The 25622-nt window shown below is 37.6% G+C and overlaps 1 protein-coding gene and 1 pseudogene across 4 annotated transcripts in view; one reads left to right on the top strand and one right to left on the bottom strand.

The window, feature by feature from the left end:
- The window catches only part of PLEKHA3 (pleckstrin homology domain containing A3), a 137190-nt gene that overhangs the window by 11446 nt on the left and 100122 nt on the right, over positions 1-25622 (top strand). For 3 of the 4 annotated variants that reach the window (XR_004022488.2, XR_004022489.2, XR_016394119.1), the window contains exons 4-7: positions 142-278; positions 1802-1966; positions 5080-5123; positions 6799-6914. Coding sequence is in view for 1 of the 4 variants with exons in the window: in XM_022570135.3 (XP_022425843.1) it covers positions 142-278; positions 1802-1966; positions 5080-5123; positions 6799-6914; positions 11293-11420 (590 nt within the window). In the remaining 3 variants the exon portion in view is untranslated. Of the gene's footprint in view, positions 1-141; positions 279-1801; positions 1967-5079; positions 5124-6798; positions 6915-11292; positions 25396-25622 lie in introns of those variants that run through there. The other variant, XM_022570135.3, reaches the window with a different exon arrangement.
- LOC149748559 (small ribosomal subunit protein eS27-like pseudogene) lies at positions 8702-10960 on the bottom strand (annotated as a pseudogene).

The following is a 25622-nucleotide window of genomic DNA, read 5'->3' as shown; positions in this document are numbered from 1 at the left end:
ATATTCTATTTCCAAGGTCTCATACCTCTTAAGCTACAGGTATTCATATCTATTGCCTTACTTTTTAATGATTCCATTTTGTTGTTTTGCCTCTGAAGTATGAAAATAGTCTAATTGAATGTTTGCATATGTTCCTTTCAGAAATAAGTGAAACCAGTGAATCTCTGAAAACCAAAATGTCTGAGCTTCGCCTCTACTGTGACCTCCTAATGAAGCAAGTTCATACGATCCAAGAATTTGTTCACCATGATGAGAATCATTCATCTCCCAGCATAGAGGTATATCCAAGATGATCCTTTCATGTCTGATTATGCTTTGCAGCATATGGTGGGTGAGCTTCTTACACAAGATGACAGAGAAGCATTTTCAAAATGAGTTATTCTCAGCTATTCAGACCTCTTCGTACTGTAGACTATCTGGAAGTTTGTAGGATCTTTTAGACTATGTCTGTATAACCAGAGTAAAGCAGCAAGCAGCACATTTGTCCAAGGAATCAAGGCCTGTCTTTGCAGCCAATTGATTATTTGATGGTTGGGGTAGGAAAGAAGCATTACCAGCTTTGTTCTCCAGACTAACTGCATGAGTTCATTGGACAGGTGCTGTTCTCTTTCTTTTGTAATTAGGTCCTAGCTTAACTACTGAGGGTTAATAATTTAGCTTTATAAACTAACTTAGAAAAAGAATCATTCTCAGAGCAGTGATGTAGGAATCAAAATTCAGATTTGCAGAACCTGGCTATGAAATAGGCTCATTCTTTCTGGTGAAGTAGGACCAGTGAGCCTTACTGCTCTCTGGGTGAAAGGCCAGCCTGGTTCCCAGTCCCCTTTTGCCTAACTTGGGAGAAGTGGGACAAGAAATCTTCCTACTTTTCTGTGGCCTTCTCCTACTAGGGAGGAATCTTAGGTGAGGTAGGTTGCCTTTAGATGCAAGTACATTAAACCCTAAGGCACTTGCTGTTTCACCACAGGCTCTCTGCAGGCAGGTGCCCTTACATCTGCTCCATTGGCTCAGGGACAGTGTCGGGGACCCAGTCTTGTTCTGTCCTTCCACTCTGCCATTTTTGGTGTGTTGTTTTTTTCTCCTCATGCCCTAGCCTTCAAGGTGACTACAAGTTCGCACAGAAGCAGGAGGCAGTGGGGTAGCCAGGGTGGAGAGAGACCATCTCAGTTTGCTGTCCTTTGCTTTTATCAGGGAATGAAAATCCCAGAAACCCTAGCAGACTTCTCATTATGTTTTTAGTCTGGGTCCATGAAAACTAGGAAAAATGTGTATTTGACAAAGGGTCATGGAATAGACATGACTGACTTAGACCAGTCTATATTCATCCCTCAGGAGCAAGGCGCTCTGCTGTCCCCAAAAGAACTTGGAGTTTTTATTCTACCAAGGAAGAAATGGGAGAATGTGCGTGGGGCAGACATGAATTCTACCTGGCACTCAGTAACCCTCATGGTGTTCCACTGCTGTGATTACCTTTGGAATTCTGATAGTTAGAAACTTACAGTCTAGGTTAGGTTTATTTAAGATAAATTTTTGTACACAGTTTTTCAATATGATACTTCATTTAAATGCAAGAGTTATTTTTTTCTTGGAGTCTAATTTCATACATTGTTTACCTGAGAGACAGATAATTCTTATTCATGCATTGCTTTAATTTTCTAAGGTAATGCATTTTAAACAGATTTGAGCATAACCTAGTAAGGTATCCATTGAAGGTAATGTTTCATTATTTGATGGTAAGGTGGTGCATGAATCCACATAGTTGTGTGTGAGTCTGTTCAACTTTTTGCATGTAATTTTTCAGAACATGAATGAAGCCTCTTCTCTACTTAGTGCCACGTGTAATACATTCATCACAACGCTTGAGGAATGTGTGAAGATAGCGAATGCCAAGTTTAAACCTGAGATGTTTCAGCTGTGCCATCCGGATCCCTTAGTTTCTCCTGTGTCACCTTCTCCTGTTCAAATGGTTAGAATTTCTGGTTTTTCTTCCAGTGATACTGCATGTGGTTTTGTTTTTGTGTTTATTTTTAAGGCTGGAAACTGGCAGTAGGAGGGAAATAGTCAACAGGTTGAATTTTTTTTTTTTTTTTACTGTACTCAGATTCTGTGTGGGAGTCTCTCAGCTGATGGGCTCAACATGAGCCAAGGTCCTGATCCCCTCCCCTTGGAAGGGCTATGCCATTTACCCCAGTGTGTCAGGAAAATATTATAATGCTCTGTGGGTGCTGTGACATGAAAAGGTTGGGTAACACTCTTCTGTTTGGTAAAAACACCACTATGGGGTGAAGATTTACTCACAAGGGGATAAAATTAAGTAAATCTTTAGAGGAGCTGTAAGGGATTCGAAACAACATGTTACAGGGGAAACAGTATTTTATAGTCAGCATTTGGATTTGAACCTTCCAAGTAGGCAAGTTACTTAATCTCTCTGGACTTCATTTTTTTCATCTGTAAATTACAGTGTTTTTTACATCAGAGGTAGATGTAACCTGTTTAATGTTAGGTCCTTAACATTAGGTTCTTATCTTCTGATTACTCTGAACAGGGAGTACTCTTTTTCCCAAGGGTGATGGATTCATTTTCCTTTTCAAGGTAATAAACTTGCCCTAGCATGCTGTGGGGAACTTGGAGGTGAGATGAGGTTTGATGAAACCTTACATGTTTTTCATCAAACTATTTTCGTGAGCTCTTTTGTGGAATGAAGAATGCCACCTGGCTCTTATTTTAGCAATTACCTGCAGACCTATTTGTTGGCAGAAATAATAGGGTACAACTTATTCTGAGGTTCTCTTAACCACCACAGCAAATTTGGTCATATGAGAATTAGTAAAGATTATTACCTAAATTTATTTAGATCATTATTTTCCTAAAGTGTTTAAAAAAAATTTTTTTTATTTGGTTGCTGTGCAACTGAGTATTAGTTGCGGCTCACTGGCTCCTTAGTTGCAGCACATGGGCTCCTTAGTTGAGACAGGCAAGCTCCTTAGTTGCAGCATGCGAACTCTTAGTTGCGACATGCATGTGGGGTCTAGTTCCCTGACCAGGGATTGAACCTGGGCCCCCTGCGTTGCGAGCGCGGAGTCTTAACCACAGCGCCACTAGGGAAGTCTCTAGATCATTGATTTCTAAATAATTTATGATGGACCAACAGCGTCCTCTGAGATAGGTATACCATGAAAATGAGTTTTATGGCCAGATTAGTTTGGGAAGTTCTAGGTTAACTTAAACAAATTGGGTTTCGCTGATGTAGGACTTCTTAGAACCTCTTTTATGCTAAAGTGTATTATGAATCTCTGAGGAGAGGTGGTGTGTAGTGTTTTCTGAAATTTATTTGATGATTGAACCCTTTTGTTTATTTTTTAATAACTCAGAGGACTGTGTTGTTTAGCAGAACACAGTTTGACAATGTTGCTTTTTAGAACAATTTTAGGTTTATTGTGGACTGCTAAATAACATGTATAGTTGAACAAAAAATCCTGATCTTTTGAGATGGATGTATAGCGCTATGTTCCTGAGCTTGATATACAAGGGGTACACTGTATTTTTTTTAAGGTGGACTTTATAGAATCAAATATAATGAAAACACCTCAAACCTGCCTAATTTCTTCATTGAACTTCTGAGGAGAATGCCTTCTGTTATAAATGTTCTATAGTCCAGAGAGGTCATATGTGTATTTTATGTATAAGAAGCTATAATAACTGTCTCTTTTAAACTAAAACTTTTTATCAGTGGAAACATTACAAGAAATCCAATAAGTTAATCTAGGAAATACTGGTTAGAGGCCACTTATTTTTCCTCACTGTGCCGTTTTACTTCATACATAAGGCAAAAATTGTGGCTTACGGTAAATAGTTCTGGAGACACATAGCATGGAAAGTAAGGTCAGGCAGTCTTCAAGAGGAAATCTTTTTCTTTAACGGAATAAGTAAATGAAAAATAAAGCTGAAAAATTTGAGAATTCCAAAATTAACTTGATCTTTATAACTACTTTATATGGTTATCTCATTGTGTCCCTCTTTAAATTAACTTGCACTCAGTTATATTTCAAATCATCATAGAAGTTTAAACAATTGTCATTTTGATCCACAGATAATTGTAGTGGGGGTGTTACTGCGTGAGTAATCCTGAAGGAAGTGATTTCTGTTAAAGGAGATGTTAATGTCCAGTTGCATCTTTATTTTAATCATATTAGATATCCTTGGACTACAAATTGGATGGGTCATAATTGTTCTCATTTCAACTGGGATTTCTCAGAGCAACTGTAGAAGGCATTTACGTAACATAACTGTTAGACTTGGACTCACTTGTAAGACTCTTGAACCCCTGTATATAAAGCAACTATCCTTAGCCTTTGATATAAACATTGCTTTTTTTGCTACTTTGCTAAGCATTGAAATAATCTACTTGGCTGCCTCTGTTTTTTGGTGGAGTAGTTAAATCTAAATCATGTTTCGTATTTGTCATATTTATTAATACTCTGCTGACTCAGATTTTATTTATTTATTTATATTTTAAGTGTATGTTTTTAGAAACCTATTTGAGGCTTAGGGTTCCTCTTCTGAGTTCTTAAAAGACTTGAATAATTAATGCTGTTTTCCATGAAAACCACACTTTAGAACATCTGTGTAATAGCTACCTGAATAATGAATGGTAAAGAGAAGCTCTGCCCTTTAAAAAAAAGAGAGAGACATTTATTAGATTATTTTCTTTTCTGGCTTGCTGGATACTCCTTTTCATCACAAATAGTGTGATTTTTTTGGGGGACTTGTTAAGTATACTGTTTTTTATATCTTTATACAAAGACATGTAGTATATATATATTATAAAATTCAGTTTTTAATATTGAGAAAACAATCCAGCATGTTTTTGTATGTGTTGAGAAAGATTTCAGTTAATAATTATTGGGGAGAAAGCTTGATATTGTGCTAATAATGTTACTTGGGTCTGTAAAAAATAAATTTTTTGGCCAGCCATCTTTTTCTTTGAGTAAATTTATGTTAATTATGATAATAATATATTAGAGCTGTCTTATTCTACTTGATATATGAATTATGCTTATTTTCTTTTTAAATTTCTAGATGAAGCGTTCTGTCAGCCACCCTGGTTCTTGCAGTTCAGAGAGGTAAAATAACCTTTTCTTCTGACCAAGTTCTCTCAAAATTATACCTACTTTGGGAACTTCTTTGGGTCTTTAACATAAAGTGGAATGTAAACTCTGTATGGGCAAAGTCTGGTTCTGATTTGCTCAGCATTATTTCTCTTAGTGCTTAGTATAGGGTCTGGCCCCAGCAGGTAGTAGGTAAAGAAAAAAAATGAGTGAATAAATTAGTCAGCAAGGTAAGCACCTTGCCAGCTCTCATACTTTTTTTAGATGTAAATTATATCCAACGATGGTTAATAGAAATCCATTTTTGATGTATTAAGGCTCCAAGCTTAGGCTTATTTTACTACAGTTTTTTATAGCATCATATATTCATGCTGAGCTGTTGTTATAATAGGAGCTAAGGTGTTACTGAAAAGAGAGAAAAACTATTGATATTTTAAAGTATTTAAAATATTTTAAAATATTTTAAAATATTCATATCAACACATTTAAAAAATTTACGTTCTAGATCCTGCCAATATCCCAGCCTATTTATCTTGGTAGGTAACATTCTTTTAAGTTGCTATGGTTGTCTTATTATGGTTGTCTTTGGAAAATGATGAAATTATAGTGACATTAGCATTTATTTCTCTACATCAATATAGGGGTAGGGGAAAAAAAAGGTTATTGTAGGATTATATGAAATCACATGTGTGAAACATTAGAAAATTGTAAAGCACTATAGAATTAATCTTTCATTCAGTAAACATCTATTGAGTGCCTACCAAAAGAAAAAAAAGTGCTAACTGAACCCCCTTATTATTTTGTCGCTTTATTTTTCCCTCTGATGGTTATGTAATTGATTGAACTGTTATGTGCTGAGAGGAGTCCAGTGATGTGTGTATCTAATCCTATTAGGGAATGAAGAGTTTCATCAACTGAATTTTCCAGAAAAATAAAAGCTTGATTCCTTTAACAAACTTTTATCTTGATGACAGAATTTTTTTGACCTGTATTTTATCCTTTCTACCTTATTAAATAAGATATAATAAGAATTTTTAAACTTTTTTTTTTTTTTTGATGAATCAAAATTGTCATTAAGAACAGTAATGTTGGGCTGTCATCCAGTGGTAGTTGAGCTGCTGTTGAGTGGTGGTGATTTGCTTCTGTGTTGAATTTTTTAGGTTGATTTTTCTAGTTTTCTGGTTTTCCAGACTGATTTCTTTAAAACTAGTTTTCCTAGCCTCCATTTGCCGTCTTTATCCGCTCTTGTTGCTCTCAGTGAGTTGGCTTCTAGCGTGCTCCCACGCTGCTTGCCCGTCCCCTTCGCTCTGCTGTTTTAGATTGGCTATGGATGACGCTAGATGCATGCACTTGTGAAATCCATAACTTTTAGTTTTTAAACACTTGTTAACCATCTGATATGTTTACTCTTTAGCTGGACCTTCCTCTATAAAAGAAATCACTTCTTCATTGTACCTCTTTTCCTTTTAATTTGGCTCAGAGGCTGTATTCCCCAGCTTACCAACTAGATTCTAAATGATTTAACTTGTTTGTGGTCTGATCTCTGAAGGAGTAGAATGTTGCTAAAATAGAACTTTGGGTATTAAAATAGTTCTTCTTTCATTTAAAGAGAAGTCATTGAAAACTGCAGTTGAGGGTGTTTTCATTTGTTGAAGTCCTTAAAATTTAATGCTTTTTATTTAACTTGCAGGAGTAGCCACTCTATAAAAGAAACAGTGTCTACACTTCACCGACTCTCCCAGCGGCGCCGAAGAACCTACTCAGATACAGACTCTTGTAATGATGTTCCTCTCGAAGACCCAGATAGTAAGTTAGAAGGGCTGTGTCTCTCCCTTTGGCCTATTCAGCAAAATTGGTGTGGGGCTCTGTAATTGTTGAAATGAAGGATACTGACAGTGAACAATGTACTTTGCCCGTGAATTCAGAGCTAAGCAACTAGCACACGATCAACAGAAGCTCTTATATCCTCTTACAGTCAGTCACCTTTGTTATTAGGAAGTACTAAGTATCTCTTTGTAAGTACCATATCTTAGATTTATATATGTAATATCAAAATCTTTTACTCCCACTGCATTTTAGTAATCTCTTAGTAATTTATATTCCCATTGTGTTTGCATTTAAAAAACATGTTAGAAGAAAGCATAAATTGTAGGTAGGATTCTAGAGGAGAATAAAGGCAAGTTCTAAGTTCAAAGAAAAAAAATCAGCATTGTTACTTAAAGAATTTGAAATGGCCAAGGACAATAATTTTTTCTGGTGGTGGTGATGAATTATAATAACATTTATCCCTGAACCTTTTCTTCCTTATTATGAAAGAGTCAGCATACTGTGATTGAATACTTTAGGAAAGGTTTTGTGATTTATGTTAAAATTTAATTATTTTTCTCTTCAGAGAAAAAGCTTTGAAAGTCAGTCAGAACATCTACTTCGACAGTAGTGACCATGATTTTCAGTGAATGCAAATATGGTATTATTATTACAACTCCATTAATAGACTTTTGCTTTTCAGAGTCTTTACTATTGCCCATGAAACGTGGGATAGAAATTACATACAGTTCTCAATTAAGCAACAGATTGTGTTCCAAGAGTTTATTTGTAAGTCAGCTGTTTGGAACAAGATTTTATTTCCCTTATGGAAATGACATGGTGAATGGTGGTTAAATTCTTTAGATGGCCTAGAAGAGCCCGGCTAATTTATAGTGTGGCTGGAATGGGACTAAACAATGGTGTTGGATTTCTAGTATTTGAATATATTGAAAACGTTGTATAAAATAGAGTTGCTTTACTTAACCAGAAGGTTAAACAGGTTTAATTAGAGGAGAAATGTAAAGTTCATGAAAATGGTTGAGATTCTAAAGGGGACTGCTGGTCATTTTCAGATTTTTAGAAGTTGATGGCATTTTTTTTTTTTTTTTTCGGTACACGGGCCTCTCACTGTCGTGGGCCTCTCCCGTTGCAGAGCACAGGCTCTGGACGCGCAGGCTCAGCGGCCATGGCTCACGGGCCCTGCCGCTCCGCGGCATGTGGGATCTTCCCAGACTGGGGCACGAACCCGTGTCCCCTGCATTGACAGGCCCCACTGCGCCACCAGTGAAGCCCGGCATTTTTTTAAAAAATAAATTTATTTATTTATATTTGGCTGTGTTGGGTCTTTGGTGCTGTGTGTGGGCTTTCTTTAGTTGAGGCGAGCGGGGTCTACTCTTCGTTGTGGTGCATGGGCTTCTCATTGCGGTGGCTTCTCTTGTTGTGGCGCGCAGGCTCTAGGCGCCTGGGCTTCAGTAGTTGTGGCACGTGGGCTCACTAGTTGTGGCTCACGGGCTCTAGAGTGCAGGCTCAGTAGGTGTGGTGCACAGGCTTAGTTGCTCCGCGGCATGTGGGATCTTCCCGGACCAGGGCTCAAACCCATGTCCCCTGCATTGGCAGGGGGATTCTTAACCACCGCGCCACCAGGGAAGCCTGCATTTTTTTTTTTAATGCCCATTTTTCTTACAGAACTAATCTATTTATTGATATAGAACACTATGCTCATTATCATTTTGAATATAAGTTGGGGCAATGAGTAAAGAAATGAAAGAAGGAAAAGGATTGAGTGTTGAAAGGGGTTGGGAGAAACTTTCCTGGGCCAATTTACTAGATCTTGGAAGTGATAAGAAAAAGAGGAAAATGGTTAAAGAGCTTAAGTATGGGAAAAAATGTCACCTGGGGCAGGTGACATACATTCTGATTTACCTTGCTCTTTCTGCCTTTTATACATGACCCTTTTCATCCAGAGCTTATGAAAGAGTTCTATTCTGCCTTGTACTTTTTTTTAGATGCCATTTCTTTTTTTAAATTTTGTGGCTGCGTTGGGTCTTCGTTGCTGCACACAGGCTTTCCCTAGTTGCGGTGAGTGGGGGCTACTCTTCGTTGTGGTGCGGGGGCTTCTCATTGCGGTGGTTTCTCTTGTTGTGGAGCGTGGGCTCAGTAGTTGCAGCACACGGGCTCAGTAGTTGCGACACCAGGCCCTAGAGCGCGTGGGCTTCAGTAGTTGTGGCACACAGGCTCAGTAGTTGTGGCTTGCGGGCTTAGTTGCTCTGCGGCATGTGGGATCTTCCTGGACCAGGGCTCAAACCCGTGTCCCCTGCATTGGCAGGTGGATCCTTAACCACTGCGCCACCAGGGAAGTCCTGCCATTTCTTTTTTTTAAGGGCGTCATTTTCATTGGTTATAGCTAAATTAATTCTTTTAAAGCCAGCCATTTTCCTTAGCTCTCTTCTCTTTTAGGCACTCTGGTTCTGAATTTTTTTTTTTTTTTTTTTTTTTGCCCGTAATCAATACTTTATTGAAGAACTGACACCAAAATAGGAGAGCGCTGTTGTATACCTTACAAAATTAAACATAATTACATTATCTTGGTAGATTAACTGGAATTACTGAACTGATAAGGCTTTCTGTGATAGAACACAAATTCAGGAAGTTGTGTGGATCATCGGTGTTGCTTTCTTCTAAATGAACACCCTTCTGTGAGTCTGGCCTTTCCTCCTGTCGGCTGGCACAACACGGTTGAACAACCTACACAAAGCACCACTGTCTGAGCATGGCTGTAAACCGTGGTAATCTTGTAGCAGCCTGGACGTGTTACATCCATAAAATAAGAATTTGGACTTTGAACCAGCCGTTTCTTTCTATGTTTTTTCTTTTCCTCTTCCAAGGAAGGATGCAGTAAATCTCTAGCTAAAGGCAAGGCATGTTGATCCTTTCGCAAGCCCAGCCCGTGCAGATCTCTAAGGCGACACTCCTAGCGAGCCTGGTTCTGAATTTTTTTTTTTTTTTTTGCTGTACGCAGGCCTCTCGCAGGCCTCTCACTGTTGTGGCCTCTCCCGTTGCGGAGCACAGGCTCCGGACGCACAGGCTCAGCAGCCATGGCTCACGGGCCCAGCCGCTCCGCGGCATGTGGGATCCTCCCGGACCGGGGCACGAACCCGTGTCCCCTGCATCGGCAGGCGTACTCTCAACCACTGCGCCACCAGGGAAGCCCTGGTTCTGAATTTTTGAAAACTGTTTTTATAAGATCTCAGTGTAAATATTCCACTTAACATCCCCTAATTTAGCTGTTAAGGAGGGTAACAAAATTAGTTACACACACACACACCCATACATGCATTAATGTTTATATACACAGGCGTTAATATTTTTATACATACATATATCTCACCTCTCTAGAACTTTTTAAAATTGGCAAGTGTAGGGTAGGCCAGAGTTTTATCCTTAGATTTCCTTCTGTTTATCCTAAAGTTTAGTGCCCCAGTTAGTTGACAAAGCAGAGACTGAATTAGTGCTCTTTCTTAGAAAGTATGTTCTGCAAATTAGCAATCTTAGTTGAAAGTCTTTATTGCAGCATATTCTTTTTCTTGAGATATGCAGCTGCTTCTACTTTTATTAACTAGATTTTTTAAAATTATAAAAGTAATAAATGTTCATGCTAAATTAAAAAAATATGTACATGTGAAAGTGAATAGGACCATGCCAGTGTGTTTGATGTGCTCACTTGGCAGCTGCAGTGATAGTTTTGTGAGCTGCATCCCAAATGGAGATATGAGAACTTTCACTGTGACATACCTTGTCAGCTTTCCTCAGAAAGTCTTGTGATGCTTTGCTGTATACCTAAAACTAACACAACATGGTAAATCAACTATACTCCAATAAAATTAAAATATTAAAAAAAAAAAGAAAGAAAGAGAAAGTCTTGTAATGAAAAGAGCAAGACCTGAATTAGTTCCAGTTCTGTTATTGTGTGATTTTTGGGTTAGGCCTGTAATCTTTTTTGGGACTTGGTTTCTTTGCCTAGAAAATGAGGAGGATACCAACAGCATTAAAACGATCAGGTTGGAAAAGCGATAGTTAAGAAAGACTAAATTCAATTCAGCAAATACTTATTGGCTGCTCATGTGTGCCAACCTTGGTTCTAGCAATGAACAAAACAAGTATCTCTCCTTCAGATAGTTTCATAATTTCTCAAGAACTCTGAAGTTTCTCCTTACAACTGCCAGTACTAGAAAAGTTACATTTTTACTCTTAAACAAACCATCGGAAAGTTAGCAGGAAGCTAAAGGAATTTCATGTCCCTGAATAGGAAATATTCTTTCATGGAGGACTGGAGTTAATATTGATAGGATGTTTAACCTTTTAATCAATTTCTTAATAGGACCTGTTCACTGTTCCAGAAATACACTTAATGGAGATTTGGCATCAGCAACCATTCCTGAAGAAAGCAGACTTATGGCCAAAAAAAAATCTGAATCGGAAGATCCTCTTCCATCCTTCTCTTCCTGAGGAAACGGAAGTGTCCAACTTCCTCTAAGTATTGCTATGCAAAAGCTGCTGTAATTAAACTATGTTATAGGGAGTAATTTTTCCCTTAGGATTTCTCTGCACTTTATAGAATATTGTAAAACAAACAAACAAAAAACAACCCACATACCTTTGAAGTGTATTTTATCTTTATATAGTTTATTTGCAAGAGTATTTTCCTAATAACTTCACAGTATGAATGTGCATCTTTTTTTTTTTTTTGAACAAATGATGGTGTAACATTTTGACATCTGTAAGGACAAATGTAGATATTTTTCTAAAATACTGTGAGGGACTGACATCTTAGTCAGTGTGTATTGTAGCTTATAAACATGAAATCTTATAAACCTAAGGTTTCAGTTTGACAGAAGTGTGATATATGTAACTTGTGCCATGGACCAAATGGTCACTTTACCCCAGCTGAAAGTGAGTTACGGTCGCAGCTTGATGGTGTTTGTATTATATTCCTTTAAGCAAAAGGGAAACATTTAATATTCGAAATATTTTTACCCCAAATACCATGACATTGAGGATTTTTTAAAAACGAGATTGTGCTGTCCTTTGTATATGAAGTTGACACTACTGATTTATCAATACCAAATATTGGGTTAAAGTATTTAATTTTTACTTATTTATTTTTCTGTTGCATCAGAAAAAATGATTGCATCCTAACTTTTATGACCTACCAAATTTAAGATGTGTATACCTTGTTATTTACATTGTTCTAGAAAAGAGGTTAATATTGTAGTGACCTTGCTCACTTCCACCAGAGAAATAAATGACTTGCAATGGAAGAGGATTTTAGTGCTTTTTTCTGAAAATAGACGTAAGCTGCTGTTGTAAGGTATTAATGTTTGCAGCTCTTTAGAATATCTAGACATTTTTTATTTATGAATACTTATAAAAAAGGAATCTGTCAAGCTGACTGCCCTACATAACTTGAGAATGGCATTATTTAATTAAAGAACAAATAGCATTTTTTGGTAGTGCCTGTCCATACCTATTGTCAGTGTTTGCTTTGTAAACTGTTTTTTCAGTTCACTTTGGAGTGATGGTTTTGTCCAAGGTTTTGGATGAGGAGCACTTTAAAACAAACTGGTTTGGTGTTTTTAAGTTAATCATATGTTTAATAAATATGTGGTTTTTGCATTCAAACTCATCATATAATACATTGTATTTTTTACATTTATTGATAGTTTGTCTAATCTTTATCAAGTGGTAATAATATTCTTTATTGCTTTGATTTTGTTTGTATCTTTGGACCTCATAGTAAATACACAAATTAGGCATATTTTTAGCTTTTTTGCCTGTGAGCTTAGAATAGTGCGTCCTGTTCATTTTAAATTTCTCTTGTAAGTTTATGTGAGAATTTTTTTAAAAGAATTAATATTTGGTATTTCCTTATTAAAATAAGTCTGTAGTTATAGGCTTTCTTCCTTAAGTTTAAAATGGACATAAACAATCTATATACATTAATATACATTTAGATTAACTCTATGCTACTCAAAGTATTTGTGATTTTAAATAGCACACAGGTCATTAGACTATATTACGAAGAATCTTTCTGCTCCTGTTATACTTCATATGTCTGATTTGAGAAAAAAGAAGTTTGATAATGTAAGCTTTCATGTTGAGCGAGTAATCAGATTTTTTGCTGCTTCTATTTTTTTATTTTTTATTTTTTGTAGTAAGAATGAGTGGTGATAAGACTCTGAAGGTCAAGGTGGTACTAATTGTGGGAGTTTTTCTGGTAGTTTTTTTTTGAACCAGTATGTTTATAATGAAAACACTATAACAAAGCTTTTGAACTCATGGAAAATAAATCCATTTTCTATTGCTTTATCAAAAAATATGAGTTCCTGAACAGTTTCCTGTAAATATCTTAAAAAATAAAATACAGTTATTTCTGGTTCATATCATTTTTTTCTCCTTGAAGCAGGTCCTTTGAAAAAGTTTGCTATATTCCTAAATATGGCTTTTATTGTGACTGGAACCACCTTTTCTCCCTTAGGAACCAACACATTTGTGAAATCATTTTTTTTTTTTAGGGGATATCAATGTATCATGAATTACATCTAGGTTTTTGATCAGTGAGTTGGTAGCATGAAGCAACCTGTAAAGCTTCAGGGAACCTTGCATTTTGAGGAGCCCAGTGTATTTTCAAGTGTGCCTGACTTTTCTGAATTTTAAGAAAAAGATGAACCAAATAAGAACAATTTCATAAGAATTTTAGTTTTTCAGGACTTTCTGTAATGTATAACTGTTGGTTCTTGTTTTGCTTTATCTAGGCCATGGGGTTATTGAGAAATTTAGAGACTCTTGGTATATCAGTGATCTTCTAAGCAGAGCTAGTACTTGCTTTACTTTTCAAGTACCTGGTTTGTGTTGTGTGGGAATCCAAGACTTCTATGATTAAAACAACTTTGATGAGAATTCTTTTGTAAATGGACCAAATTTGAACTTTGTTATATTACACTGAATTATTGTGTTATCTTTAATCAGGGATAAGTCCAGAAATGGATGCTATTGCTTAAGCTTAAATTTCAAGGCAAGAGATAAAGTATCTTCATTTTGACTGTCGCCATGGAACTTCACCCTGAATTGCAGATTTTCCACTGTGTGTTATTATACTTAGTGTTTAGAAATTATCATAAGATCTCAGGAAATGTATCCTTGTAATATGGCAGTATTTTATTGCTGTTTATACTGATTCCATACACATTATAGTATCATTAATCTGGACTCTACCAATTCTTCACTTTTATTAAATGAAGTGCCTCTGGGTCTGTCGTTTGCTCCTGCCACTTGGCGCAGAGGGAATATCCTGGCCTGTAAGAAAGCCTGGTTAGGCTGCGGGAGCTCCTTTGAGGAGGTCTCTCTGTGAATAGCCCTGGTGGGGTAAGTAATTGTAGCTGGTAGATAGGGCTTCCTTCTCATGCTTTCCAGTTCCACAATCCTCCTTTCTTTGAATTCATACTGAATTTGTAAGTTTGAATTCTTTTCTTTTTTTAAAAACTAGCTTTCTTTTTACTAAAGTAATTCATGCACATAATTTAAAAGCTCAAGTAGAAGTGCAAGGCTTATAATGAAAAGGAGTAGTTCCTCCTCTTAGAGCCATGGAGACAAGTACTTTTAGCTCTTAGTGGTTTGTTCTAGTATTTACCTTCCTTGAAAATGTTTTATTACGCTTTCTTGATTTGTCCATTTTAAAAATGATTTTTTGAATTCCTTTTATGGCAGGCAGGATTACTTTGCTTATATCCTCACCTCCCCCACCCCTCCCAATGTAGATTAATCACAACTTTTTTGTTAAATCAATAGATACAAATGTTGTTTATTGATCATTATCAATTATTTCCTATCATTGTTTCCTTTCTACTAGAATCTTATTTTTCCTTGAATTACAATAATAATTTCCTGACTTTAAAATTTGCTTAGTTTTTAATATACCTGTCACGATGAGTATCCAAAGGCTTAAATGCTAAAAAACATTAGATAATCCATCAGTTCCTTTTTTTTTTCCTTTTCCCTTTGGCGACATTTTTTCCACAGTCCTTCATCTTCTGCCATCTGGACCATTGCTCTCCAGACCCGTGCATGGCTTGGTGGTCATTCTGGGATCCCTTTGTTTTTCAGTCTCATGTTGGATCTCCTGTTTATTGGATCTTTTTTCTTGATTTACTGTACTTTTTTTTGCCAAAGTATATCCACTATCAAAAACTTCCTGGGAAAAGGTGAATGAGAGGTAAAGATTTTGAGGCTTTACAGGTCTGAAAATGTCTCTACTCTTGACAGATTGGTAGTTTGGAGTCTCTGTTGAAAATAATTTTCTCTTAGAATGTTAAAGGCAGTGCTCCATTGTCTTATAGCCTTCATGATTCCTGTGGGACCTGTTTTTACACTCTGGAAGCTTTTAAGAGCTTCTCTTTATGCCCAACATTTCATGAGGATGTGTGGGTCTTTATTCATTCAGGTTGATGGGTGCTTGACTTGGTGGAATCTTTCGATTTGCAGACTTGTCTACTTCAATTCTGGGAAACATTTTGTGTTATCTTTTTGATAATTTTCTCCATCCTGTTTTTCTAGAATTCCTGTCATTTGAATGTTGGACCTCCCAGACTGATCCTCTAATTTTAAAAGAATGTTGGACGTCTAATTGATCCTCTTTTCTCTCCTAAGTTGTAGTATTGTAATTGTTCTTTTTCTGTTCCTCCAGCTCTTCTGTTGAATTTTTCTTTTAGCTGTATCTTTTAAATTTCTAAGATATCTTTTTTCTCTGTTCAATTTTTATGAGGATGACTATGGGTGTTTTCCTCATGTCTTTCCTGTTTCCTGCATTGTTTCCTGTTCTGTTTGTTTTGGATTGTGTCTTCCATTCTGAAGGCTTCCTTAGAAAGTTGGAGAGGTTATCCATTCATATTAAGAATTAGGTACTAAAAAGCTGACTTCATAGTTCCTTATGTGTGGGCTGGGTTTATCAGTTATCTGCCTCAGGCAGAGAGCTGGCCTTTTGTCTTGGAGTTCCCTAAATTTCAGAGGAGGTCTTTTCTTTGGAGCTATTCAGTTTCCCTGGGAAGGATTCCTCATTCTAGCAGCAGGGTGGGAAAAAAGGGCTGAGGACTCCACAGTTTGTATGTGGTTTTTTACTTACTTAATCCTTCTATTTTCGGCCTCCACATACCCTGCCCCACCCCACTGCAGTCGTCTTCTATGTTTGGTGACCCCCAGCTTCAGTTTCTCCAGTGGATGGAGTTTGGGGGTGGGTGGGTTGTCTGGCTGTGGAGAGTGGGGAGAGGACCTGGGGTCCAGTTGCCCATTTTATAGACATCTAGTCCTAATTTCAGCCCTATACCTCATCCCCTTTTTCTGCAGCACCTGCTACTTCCAGGTTCTGAACTTGTTACGTGTTTGGTTGAGTGTATTGGCTCCTCTCTTCTGGGTACATAGGCTTTAACTTCCTCTACTCTGCTAGGTTAGTTATCACACCTCCTCCTGGATTTTATTTTTATAAACTTGTTGAAATCTCATGGCTATGTAGTCTGTTCTGACATGTTGGTCAGTCTACTATATTTAACTGGAAGTCTAGGTTTAAGTTGTAATAATGTGTATAAAATTGTAGAAAGTATTATTCTGTAATTCATTCTTTCCACTCTCTAATGATTTTCAATTAATATGGTTTTACTATATTACCTACCTCATAGGGTTGTTGTGAGGATTAGAAGAATCAGTACATATGAAGCACTTAGACCAGTGCCTGGCACATAGTATGTGTTAATAAGTATTAGCTATTATAAATATTGTTACCATTATTATTAGTAGTACTATCACTCTTAATTCAATAACCCACTTAGACTTGAATAAAGATGTTTTCACCAAAGGAAGAGTTATTGATACATGAGAAAATCTAGTGTTTGATATTATTATTATTGTTTTTTTTAAGATTTCTTTTATGTGGACCATTGTTAAAGTCTTTATTGAATTTATTACAGCTTTGCTTCTGCTTTATGTTTTGGCTTTTTGGCCACAAGGCATGTGGGATCTTAGCTCCTCAACCAGGGATCAAACCCCTTGCATTGGAAGGCGTAGTCTTCACCACTGGACCGCCAGGGAATTCTCTAGTGTTTGATATTATTGACCCTGCATTTAACTAGACTTCACATGAAATGCTCAGGTTAAATGTTTTTAAGACACATTAAAGCCTTAAAAATCCAATCAGTAATAGTTGGGCTAAAAGTTTCAAAAGCATATAATAACAATTTTGATGTGCTTTTAAGCTTTATTGGTATTGAGTTTTATTTTAATCATCTAAATATGAAGTATAAAAAACAGAATTAAGGAGGTGATGTTTATATGCCTTACAGCCAGTAGATGAGATACTCTGAATATATAGAGTATAGAAGTAGAGAAATAGTAGACTCCAGTCACTGCACCTATGACCTAGTGAATGTTTGTATACTTTTCAGAAAATGTTATGAACTTATATAAAGCAGAATGTGTGCATTTGCTCAATTATTTTAAGTATCGTCTTTGTGTCTGGATTAAGAGTGTATATGATAACACTGAATACTAATTTTTAGAGGTGAAATGTGAGTAGGTGCTCACTTTACTCTTCTTATGGATATTAAGTTGCATACTTCGGGGAAGGGGATTTTTATTTGTAAGGAGGTTTGCATTCTCTCTCACTAGAGTCCCATTGGTTGTGACAAAGGGCTGTAAATATCAGTACACTAGAGATGCTAGAAATTTTTCTACAAAAGAGTGGCCAGTTGCTTAGTGTGAATAAACGTCTTTGCAAATTACCAGGATGACTTTGGTAGGACAGATGAAACAGGTAGTCATGGGCAGGGTCAAACAGTGCCTGCTATTAGCATGATGCTGGCATTTCCCCCTCCCTAGATGTAAATATATTATTTTTATTATGTCTTATTATTTGCTTTGATATTTCATCTCTGGAACTTTAATGTCTACATCTTTAGAGCCCTTATGCTGCCTCTTTCCCAAATGCAGCAACTAATCTAGTATATTTTCATAGGATGGAACTTCCCCCTTCTGTCCTGTAATGTGCACCCCTTCCCCCCAGATAGTCTTTTGCTGGTCTCTTTGATAATAAAACACTTACTATGGGCCAGTTGCATTACCTCAATTTAGCTTCGTAACAAGGATGTTAAAGTACAAGAATACAAGAGCAACCAGGATACACAGAACCAAGATTAACTCACGTGCGATTGATTAGAATGGTAAATATTTTGTAACTATATCCTGAAACACTTAAGTGTTTAAATTACCTCTTCATTTAGTATTTTAGTTCATATGCTTCTGGTCTAACATTAGTTGCTGAATAAATAACTAACCTGGAATTTATAAAATCCAGAACTTATGGAAGGGAGGATTATGTTTTGATTAATTTGATAGATAAAACAAATGCATTAATATACAGGAATATTAACAAATTAAGTAATTCCTTTGACATTAGTGAGGGGTAATATACTCAGAATACCAAAGATGAATAAAATACATGACTGTAATGAATTTCCTCCTTAGTGTCAGAGTGAGAGGAGGATGCTGTTGATAGTTGTGCTGTTGAAAGTTGTCACAAAGACTGTTTCACCCACTTAAATCTCAATATAAAGTATATTACCAGATTTGGTAGCATGGGGACAGTTAAGAGCAAAGGAGAGAGAATAGTGTCATGAAAGGATCCATGGCTGTCAGGAGCTATACCCACACTCTTTTCTTTCCCACCCTCTTTTGGTATTAGTAGGCAGAGGTGGTCATCTTGGATGAGATGTAGCAGTTTAGGAATGAAGAATAATGAAGAGTACTTATGTGTAGTGAAAAGGAGGGGACCTCGGAAAGCATTTCAGTCCCGCTCAGTGCCATCATCTTTCTGTCTCAGTACTCTGGACTTCAGACTCTGAGAGAGCTGGGTTATTCCCCCGATTCCTCTTATTTTTTTTTTTTTTAAAGCTGTACCTGAATATATTCTCTTTACTAAGTAATCATTTAGACAGTGTGAATAAAGTGAAAGTTCACCTTGTCAACCCCGCTTTCCCAGGGGTAACCACTCTTCTGCTACGTGCCCTTCCAGACCTTTCCTCTACGCGTTGACTTTTGTTTTATGTAAGTGTGACTTTTATTTTATGCAGTCATTCAGATACCCTCATCAAAAGCAAGGTGGTTAAGTAAACAGTGGCACATCTATGTGGTGCAGCTGGTAATAAAGGAGAAGATGACTCTACATATCTTTATAAGTATGTCTTCTGTGTGACAGTAGAATAATTCTGACCGCTGCCATTCCTGACCTGACATTCTAACTCTTTTATTTCCTTTTTAACCCTTCTATGCAAGGAACTATGAATTGATGGCTTTTTCTAGATAGCCAGAATGAGGCCATTTTCTTTTGAAAGTAATCCTGGCGTTTCTAGTGCTTTTCTTTAATTGTGTGTGTGAGTGTGTGTGTGTACAGTTCTGTATGCATGTTTTTTTGGTTGTGGACAATGCAACTTGGAACCATTTTGTTTTGAGATATGTTTAGTTATTTATGTTTAGTTTTACAATTGATTTTACAAGTTGAGTTACAAAGGTTAAAATAAGATTGCTGTAGAAGCTACCATTACTTGGTCAAAATAGAGTTGTGTTTTTTGTTTGTTTGGCAGCAATCAAAAGTGGCCTAGAGATGGTAAAAGTTAAGCGTCTAGATTTCTCTCTTGGAATGTGTACATGATTAAAAACCTTTAGTTGCCAAATTTGTATGGTAAATGAGCATACAACAAATACCTTTTAAGTCTTACCATCAGAATCAGACTCTGTACTTAAATTAAATAGGAAATTTCTGTACTTGCCCTTTTCCTGTGGCATTTGTGGTTACTAGGTTATACAAGTGTTTCAGCATGCCTTCAGAACTGGCATACCCAGACGATTGTTGAGAGCTCCTTGTCGTGACACCCCATCTTGGGTGAGGCCTTAGAATACAAGTCATATATACAACTCCTATTTGACTTTATTATTTTGTTTGTTTTCTTGGTTTGCGGTTGTTGGCCAGAAAGAAGTGTGAGGCAGTAAATACCTGTGGTTTAACGTACCTGACCATTGGCACACTGTCTTTTTGGGTTTTTTTCCTTCTATGCCAACTCTGCTCAGTTAGTTGTGGCTTTCCGGGATTCTAAGTTTGAGGCTAGGATCAGCAGAGAGTGACCTACCTACTTGATTAATGATGTCTGCTGTGGGCTTGGTGGGGAAGGTGTGGGAATGGTGGCAAGGATATTCTGTCATCCAGAATACAGGGCAATGATTATGGTCTGACTCTGCAGAATTTTGCTAGATTACATTTTCAAGCACTCACAATAAACCAAGTTGAACAGCTCATAATTGATTCCCTGTTTTCAGTTTGCACTATCACACTAGGGTGAACTTAATCATGTGTGTATATATATATATATATATATATATATATATATTTTTTTTTTTTTTTTTTTTTTTTTTTTTTGCTGTACGCGGGCCTCTCACTGCTGTGACCTCTCCCGCTGCGGAGCACAGGCTCCGGATGCGCAGGCTCAGCGGCCATGGCCCACGGGCCCAGCCGCTCCGCGGCGCGAACCCGCGTCCCCTGCATCGGCAGGCGGACTCTCAACCACTGCGCCACCAGGGAAGCCCATGTGTATATATTTTTAAATGGAAACAAAAATAACCCATCATCTCTGTATTCAGACCAAGTGTATATGTGTGCATGAGTAATGCACACCATTAACTTATTAGCAGTGCCTTTGTGAATTCGAAGACCTTTGCAACCTTGATGTGGTGCTCAGGGAAAAAAGTGCCATACTTTAAAAAAACTTTAAAAAGTATCAGTTTAGGAAGTGAAATTCTATAGCATACCAGTGCTTTGCATGTGTCACCTTTTGCATTTAGATCACCCTTAGTCATCACTTGAGAGAAGAGTTTTAGTTCATTTGTGGTTTTGTGTAAGTAGCAAACCTCCTTAGACAAGTTGCCCTTCTTTCTCCTTGCTGTGTTTTTAAAATACAGGCCGTGACTTTTGGGGGGAGAGTGTACAGACTGCAAGTTTTCTTTCTTGCTTTTGTGAATCAGGCTACGTTGGCCGCACAGTGTCCTTAAATTTGCCTTAAGTCATGAAGCCTAGCAAAATGTACCTACCAATGACCTATCATTTTTCGTCCTCATAACAGTTTCTTTGGGGGGACATGTGACTTCCTCAGCTATAATGTTTGCATCTGTCACTGTCAGATTTGACACCTGCAGGTGTTTTTCTTTCTTTTGGGAGTAAAGGAATGGATATAATTTTTTAGATGATGTTTTTAAGTTCAAGTCTCTAGCTTGCTCTAGAGACAGTAAAAGACGCATGATGTGATTTTTTTGCCCTCTGTCAAAATTCTGTGTTATCTCAACCGTTTCTTTTTACGAGCTCTGAGGAAATCATGGCTGTATGTTATAAAAATCATGGTTGAATGTTACTAAAATCATGGTTGAATGTTCAAAGTAAGTTTCTAAGAGCTGTCCAATATTACCTGTAATTAGCCAAAGAGAAAGTCATATGAACTTTTCCAATTCTAACTTTCCTTTTTTTTTCTTATTCACTCTATTTTATCTTTTCCTCTATTTTTTAATGGCTCATACAAAATAGAGGTTTTTTTTTTTAGATTGAGGTATAATTGACATATAACGTTATATTAGTTGCAGGTGTACAACAGGATTTGATATTTCTAACTTTTTCTCCCATTTTGATTGATGGTTATAGAGTCCCCCAAAATAGCCTCCTCAGTATCTCCATATTTGGTGGACTCTTCTGGAAAATGAATTACTTGGAAAGAGTGGGGAGTTATTGGAGGCATCTAGATTTAGGATAGGGTATATATTTATCCACCTCTTCAAAAAATTTTGTTCAGTCAGTATTGACTACTTACTAAGCACTATGTTGCTAGTATTCATCTTTGCTTTCTAATTCTCCAGTGTACTTAAAAACTCACTGTTTTATTTTTAATAGTTGAGATAAATTGACTATCTTAACTACAGTTGGCTTTCCTAAATGTTTACTTTTTTAGTTAGCTAGTTGAATAGTATTATTCACATTTGCACACTAACATAAATAAGCATTAGAAAATATCATGATTGTTTTAAATAGCTTTTTGTGTGCATAAATATTATTGGAAACATAAACACATGGTTTATTTTATTTTATTTTTTCCTTCTAAATGTCTATTTTTGGTTAGTTTTAACTAATACATATGCTTCTTGCAATAAGAGTTCGTGGGTATTTAAATGAACAGTTTGTAACTTTAGAAGTTAAATAAATTGGAAATATTGAAATTGATTGAAAAGCTAGTCTCTAAATAAACCTAGTAACCTAATAGCAAAAATAACTTTAGATTGATATAACTAAGCACTCTAATTTTGAAACATTTTCAGAATAGGATTTTTATTCCCAGGGGGAAAAATAAACTTCATTTAAAATATATGTATAATTATTTTGTGAGCATTCTTTTTCCTTCCAAATGCCAAAAGGTGTACTCGATATTTTCGTTATGAAAATCCTGCTTGTTTAAAGTATTGTAGCAATTTTAAAAATCAATAAAACTGAGGCATGTCAACACTGTGGGGAAAAATGCTTAATAAATTTGCCATGTCACTAAGAAAAATTTTGAAAATTTAAGGAAGGGTAACCTTTGCTTTAAAAAAATATATGACTACTCGTTTGCTACACACTTAAATGTAAACTCTGTTTGGCTAAGTTAAAGTCAGTGCTGTGATGTGAGAAAAGATATTAGGAGAATAACAGTTAACCTTGAAGTGGAAACATTAAGTGGATCACCTTATTTGGCGAGATCAGGGGTTCCCTACCTTGGCTGCGCATTAGAAACCCCCAGGAGCATTTAAGCTTCCTGATGCTAGGTTGACCCAGACCAATTACAGTGGTATTTTTAAAAGCTCCTCAGTAATTCCAATGGGTAGCCAGGGTTGAAGACCACTGAGCCAGGTGGAAACTCCCACTCCTAACTGTGGCATTTAAGAAGAGGTGTATATAAAAAGCATTAAAGTTTGGGACCATCATCTAACAGCGTGAAAGGCCAGACATTTTTCCAGGTTGTTCTTAGCATGGTCTGAGGATCATGAGCATCAGTGTCACTTGGGAGCTTGTTAGAAATGCAGACTCCTAGGTCCCCACCCCAGATCTGCTGAACCAGAGTCTGCGTTTGAGCAAGTGCAGGTGGTCCCTATGCACTTTAAAGTTTGAGAAGCAGTGTTGGAGGTGGTATTAGGTATATGTTGATCTTGATATACCTGGCCTTTTGCTTCTGTCTCTGGTTTTCTGTCCTAAGCAAGTAAAGACATTTTCACACAGGGTTGGAAAATGACGCTAGCAATGTGTGCTCATGTCAGCAGGTTGATAACTAAAGATGATTTTCTGATCTAGAGCACATGTGACAGAAACTGCCATCACTATCACCATTACCATCAAATTCCTCTCTCCCTAAGATGGGGAAAGAGAAAGGAACTCAAAGAATGGTCACCAGGCTAAAGGCCATGCTCTTTCAATCCCTTTCACAGCTGCCTTGTGTATTAAAGAAAAATGGGAAAGTATGGGCCTTGTAAGGATACTTCTTCATTCATACCATTACTTGGAGGATTCTTTTTTGAAAGAAAGAAATTTGAGTGAAAAAATACTCATCCTAGTCATAAACTGAAATGAATAAAACCAAACCCTCCAAGTTCTCTGAAGTAATATCTACGCAATTCCCAGCTTTCAGAAACTTCCCCTATCATGGCCGCAGTCCCCTGCCTTAAACATTTTAGGGTCTCAGCTGGTTTCCCTTTGTCTCAGCACCCACCCAGAATCCAGCTGATTGTTTTGTCAGGGTGCCTCCTTCCTTGTAGGTTGGAAAGTTTCTTTTCTGTTATTTCTTTAGGGCTCATAACATTGTTTCCACAAAGCTTTTGGCTCTGCCACCACTGTCTGTTACTATGATATCCTGGGTCAGATAAGCACCCTATTTCCTGGCTATATTGCAAATGCCAATAAAACGTTCAGTATTTCTGGCCTTAGCTTTCGGAGAAGAGGAATTGACTATGTAGGGGCCTTTTTACTGGGAGGGACCTGAAGGGATTTTGTTGTCTACCCTGCCCTGGAACTATAATGACCTGGAAGGGGAACAGAGCCCTCTTCTCCTTAAACACTCTCTGGCCATCTCACCCTCCAGCAGGATTGATTTTTGTAGTCGTGAAGGGGTGGCAAGACCACAGTGGTAAACGGAGACCTGGCTTCTAGATCCAGCTGTGCTACCAGCTGTGTGAATTTGGGCACGTTATCCGAAGGCTCTGGATCTCAGTGTACTCCACTTTCCGCTTTCCTTCTGGAGGCCTCATTCTCTTCCTTGTGGTGGTCCTTCCGCTTATCGGGACAGGGCATCTCGGTCTCCCTTCTGGTCTTGGCCAGATGGGCCTGCTGGTATCCCTTCTCTCCAGCTTGTTTGGGTTGTTTGAGGCAGGGAAGTGGGAGTAGAGAGGGGACAGCCAGCCCCCCTTATGGATGTGGGCCAGGGTTCTCAGCAGGGTGGGGAATGAGGAGTCAGGTGTCCTGACTAAAATCTAAAAACATTGCAGTGATGTCAGATGGACTGGAGGCTGTAAACAAATAACTGGCTTCATTCCTGTTACAATTGCAGAGAATTCTGCCCCCATGTTCCTCTCTGAGGCTGAGGCTGGTGTCACAAGGTTCCCTCCACATCCCTGAGATTTCCCCTATAACTCAGGGAATTTATACCTATTATATCCTTAGCAAGGAACATTTGTCTTTGAGGCTCTGCTGGTTCAGGAGACCTTGTAGGTAAGTACAGTCGGTCTTCTGTATCCATGGGTTCCACATCCTTGGATTCAACCAACAACGGGTAGAAAATACTTGAAAAACAAAATTCCAGAAAGTTCCAAAAAGCAAAACTTGAATTTGCTGCACCAGCAAATATTTGCATAGCATTTACAACGATTTACATAGCATTTACATTCTATTATGCATAAGTAATCTAGAGATGATTTAAAGTATACAGAAGGATGTGCTTTGGCTATATGCGAATACTACGCCATTTTATATAAGGGACTTGAGCATCTGTGGATTTTGGTATCCACTGTGGTCCTTGAACCAATCCCCGCCCCCCCAGTTCCCCGCTATACTGAGGGGCAACTGTACGCACCAACACAAGGCTTGTTAACAGAGGCCCCTCCTGGCTGAGGAAGGAGAGGAATCCCAAGCACCAGAGCCGTGAAAGTGGTTTCCAAAGTGGGGCTTATCCTCTTTTTAAGGGAGCTGTGTGTAGATATTTTTTTTTTTCTTACATCTTTATTGGAGTATAATTGCTTTACAATGGTGTGTTAGTTTCTGCTTTATAAAAAAGGGAATCAGCTATACATATACATATGTTCCCATATCTCTTCCCTCTTGCGTCTCCTTCCCTCCCACCCTCCCGATCCCACCCCTCCAGGCGGTCACAAAATACCGAGCTGATCTCCCTGTGCTATGCGGCTGCTTCCCCCTAGCTATCTACCTTACGTTTGGTAGTGTATATATGTCCATGCCACTCTCTCACTTTGTCACAGCTTACCCTTCCCCCTCCCCATATCCTCAAGTCCATTCTCTAGTAGGTCTGTGTCTTTATTCCTGTCTTACCCCTAGGTCCT

Source organism: Delphinapterus leucas, chromosome 8 (assembly GCF_059928025.1).
Source record: "Delphinapterus leucas isolate spDelLeu-1000000601 "Yukka" chromosome 8, BTC_Dleu_Yukka2, whole genome shotgun sequence".
In the NCBI taxonomy this organism is placed as follows: domain Eukaryota; kingdom Metazoa; phylum Chordata; class Mammalia; order Artiodactyla; family Monodontidae; genus Delphinapterus; species Delphinapterus leucas.
Note: the sequence above shows the minus strand (reverse complement) of the source record. Positions and strands in the feature narration are given on the sequence as shown.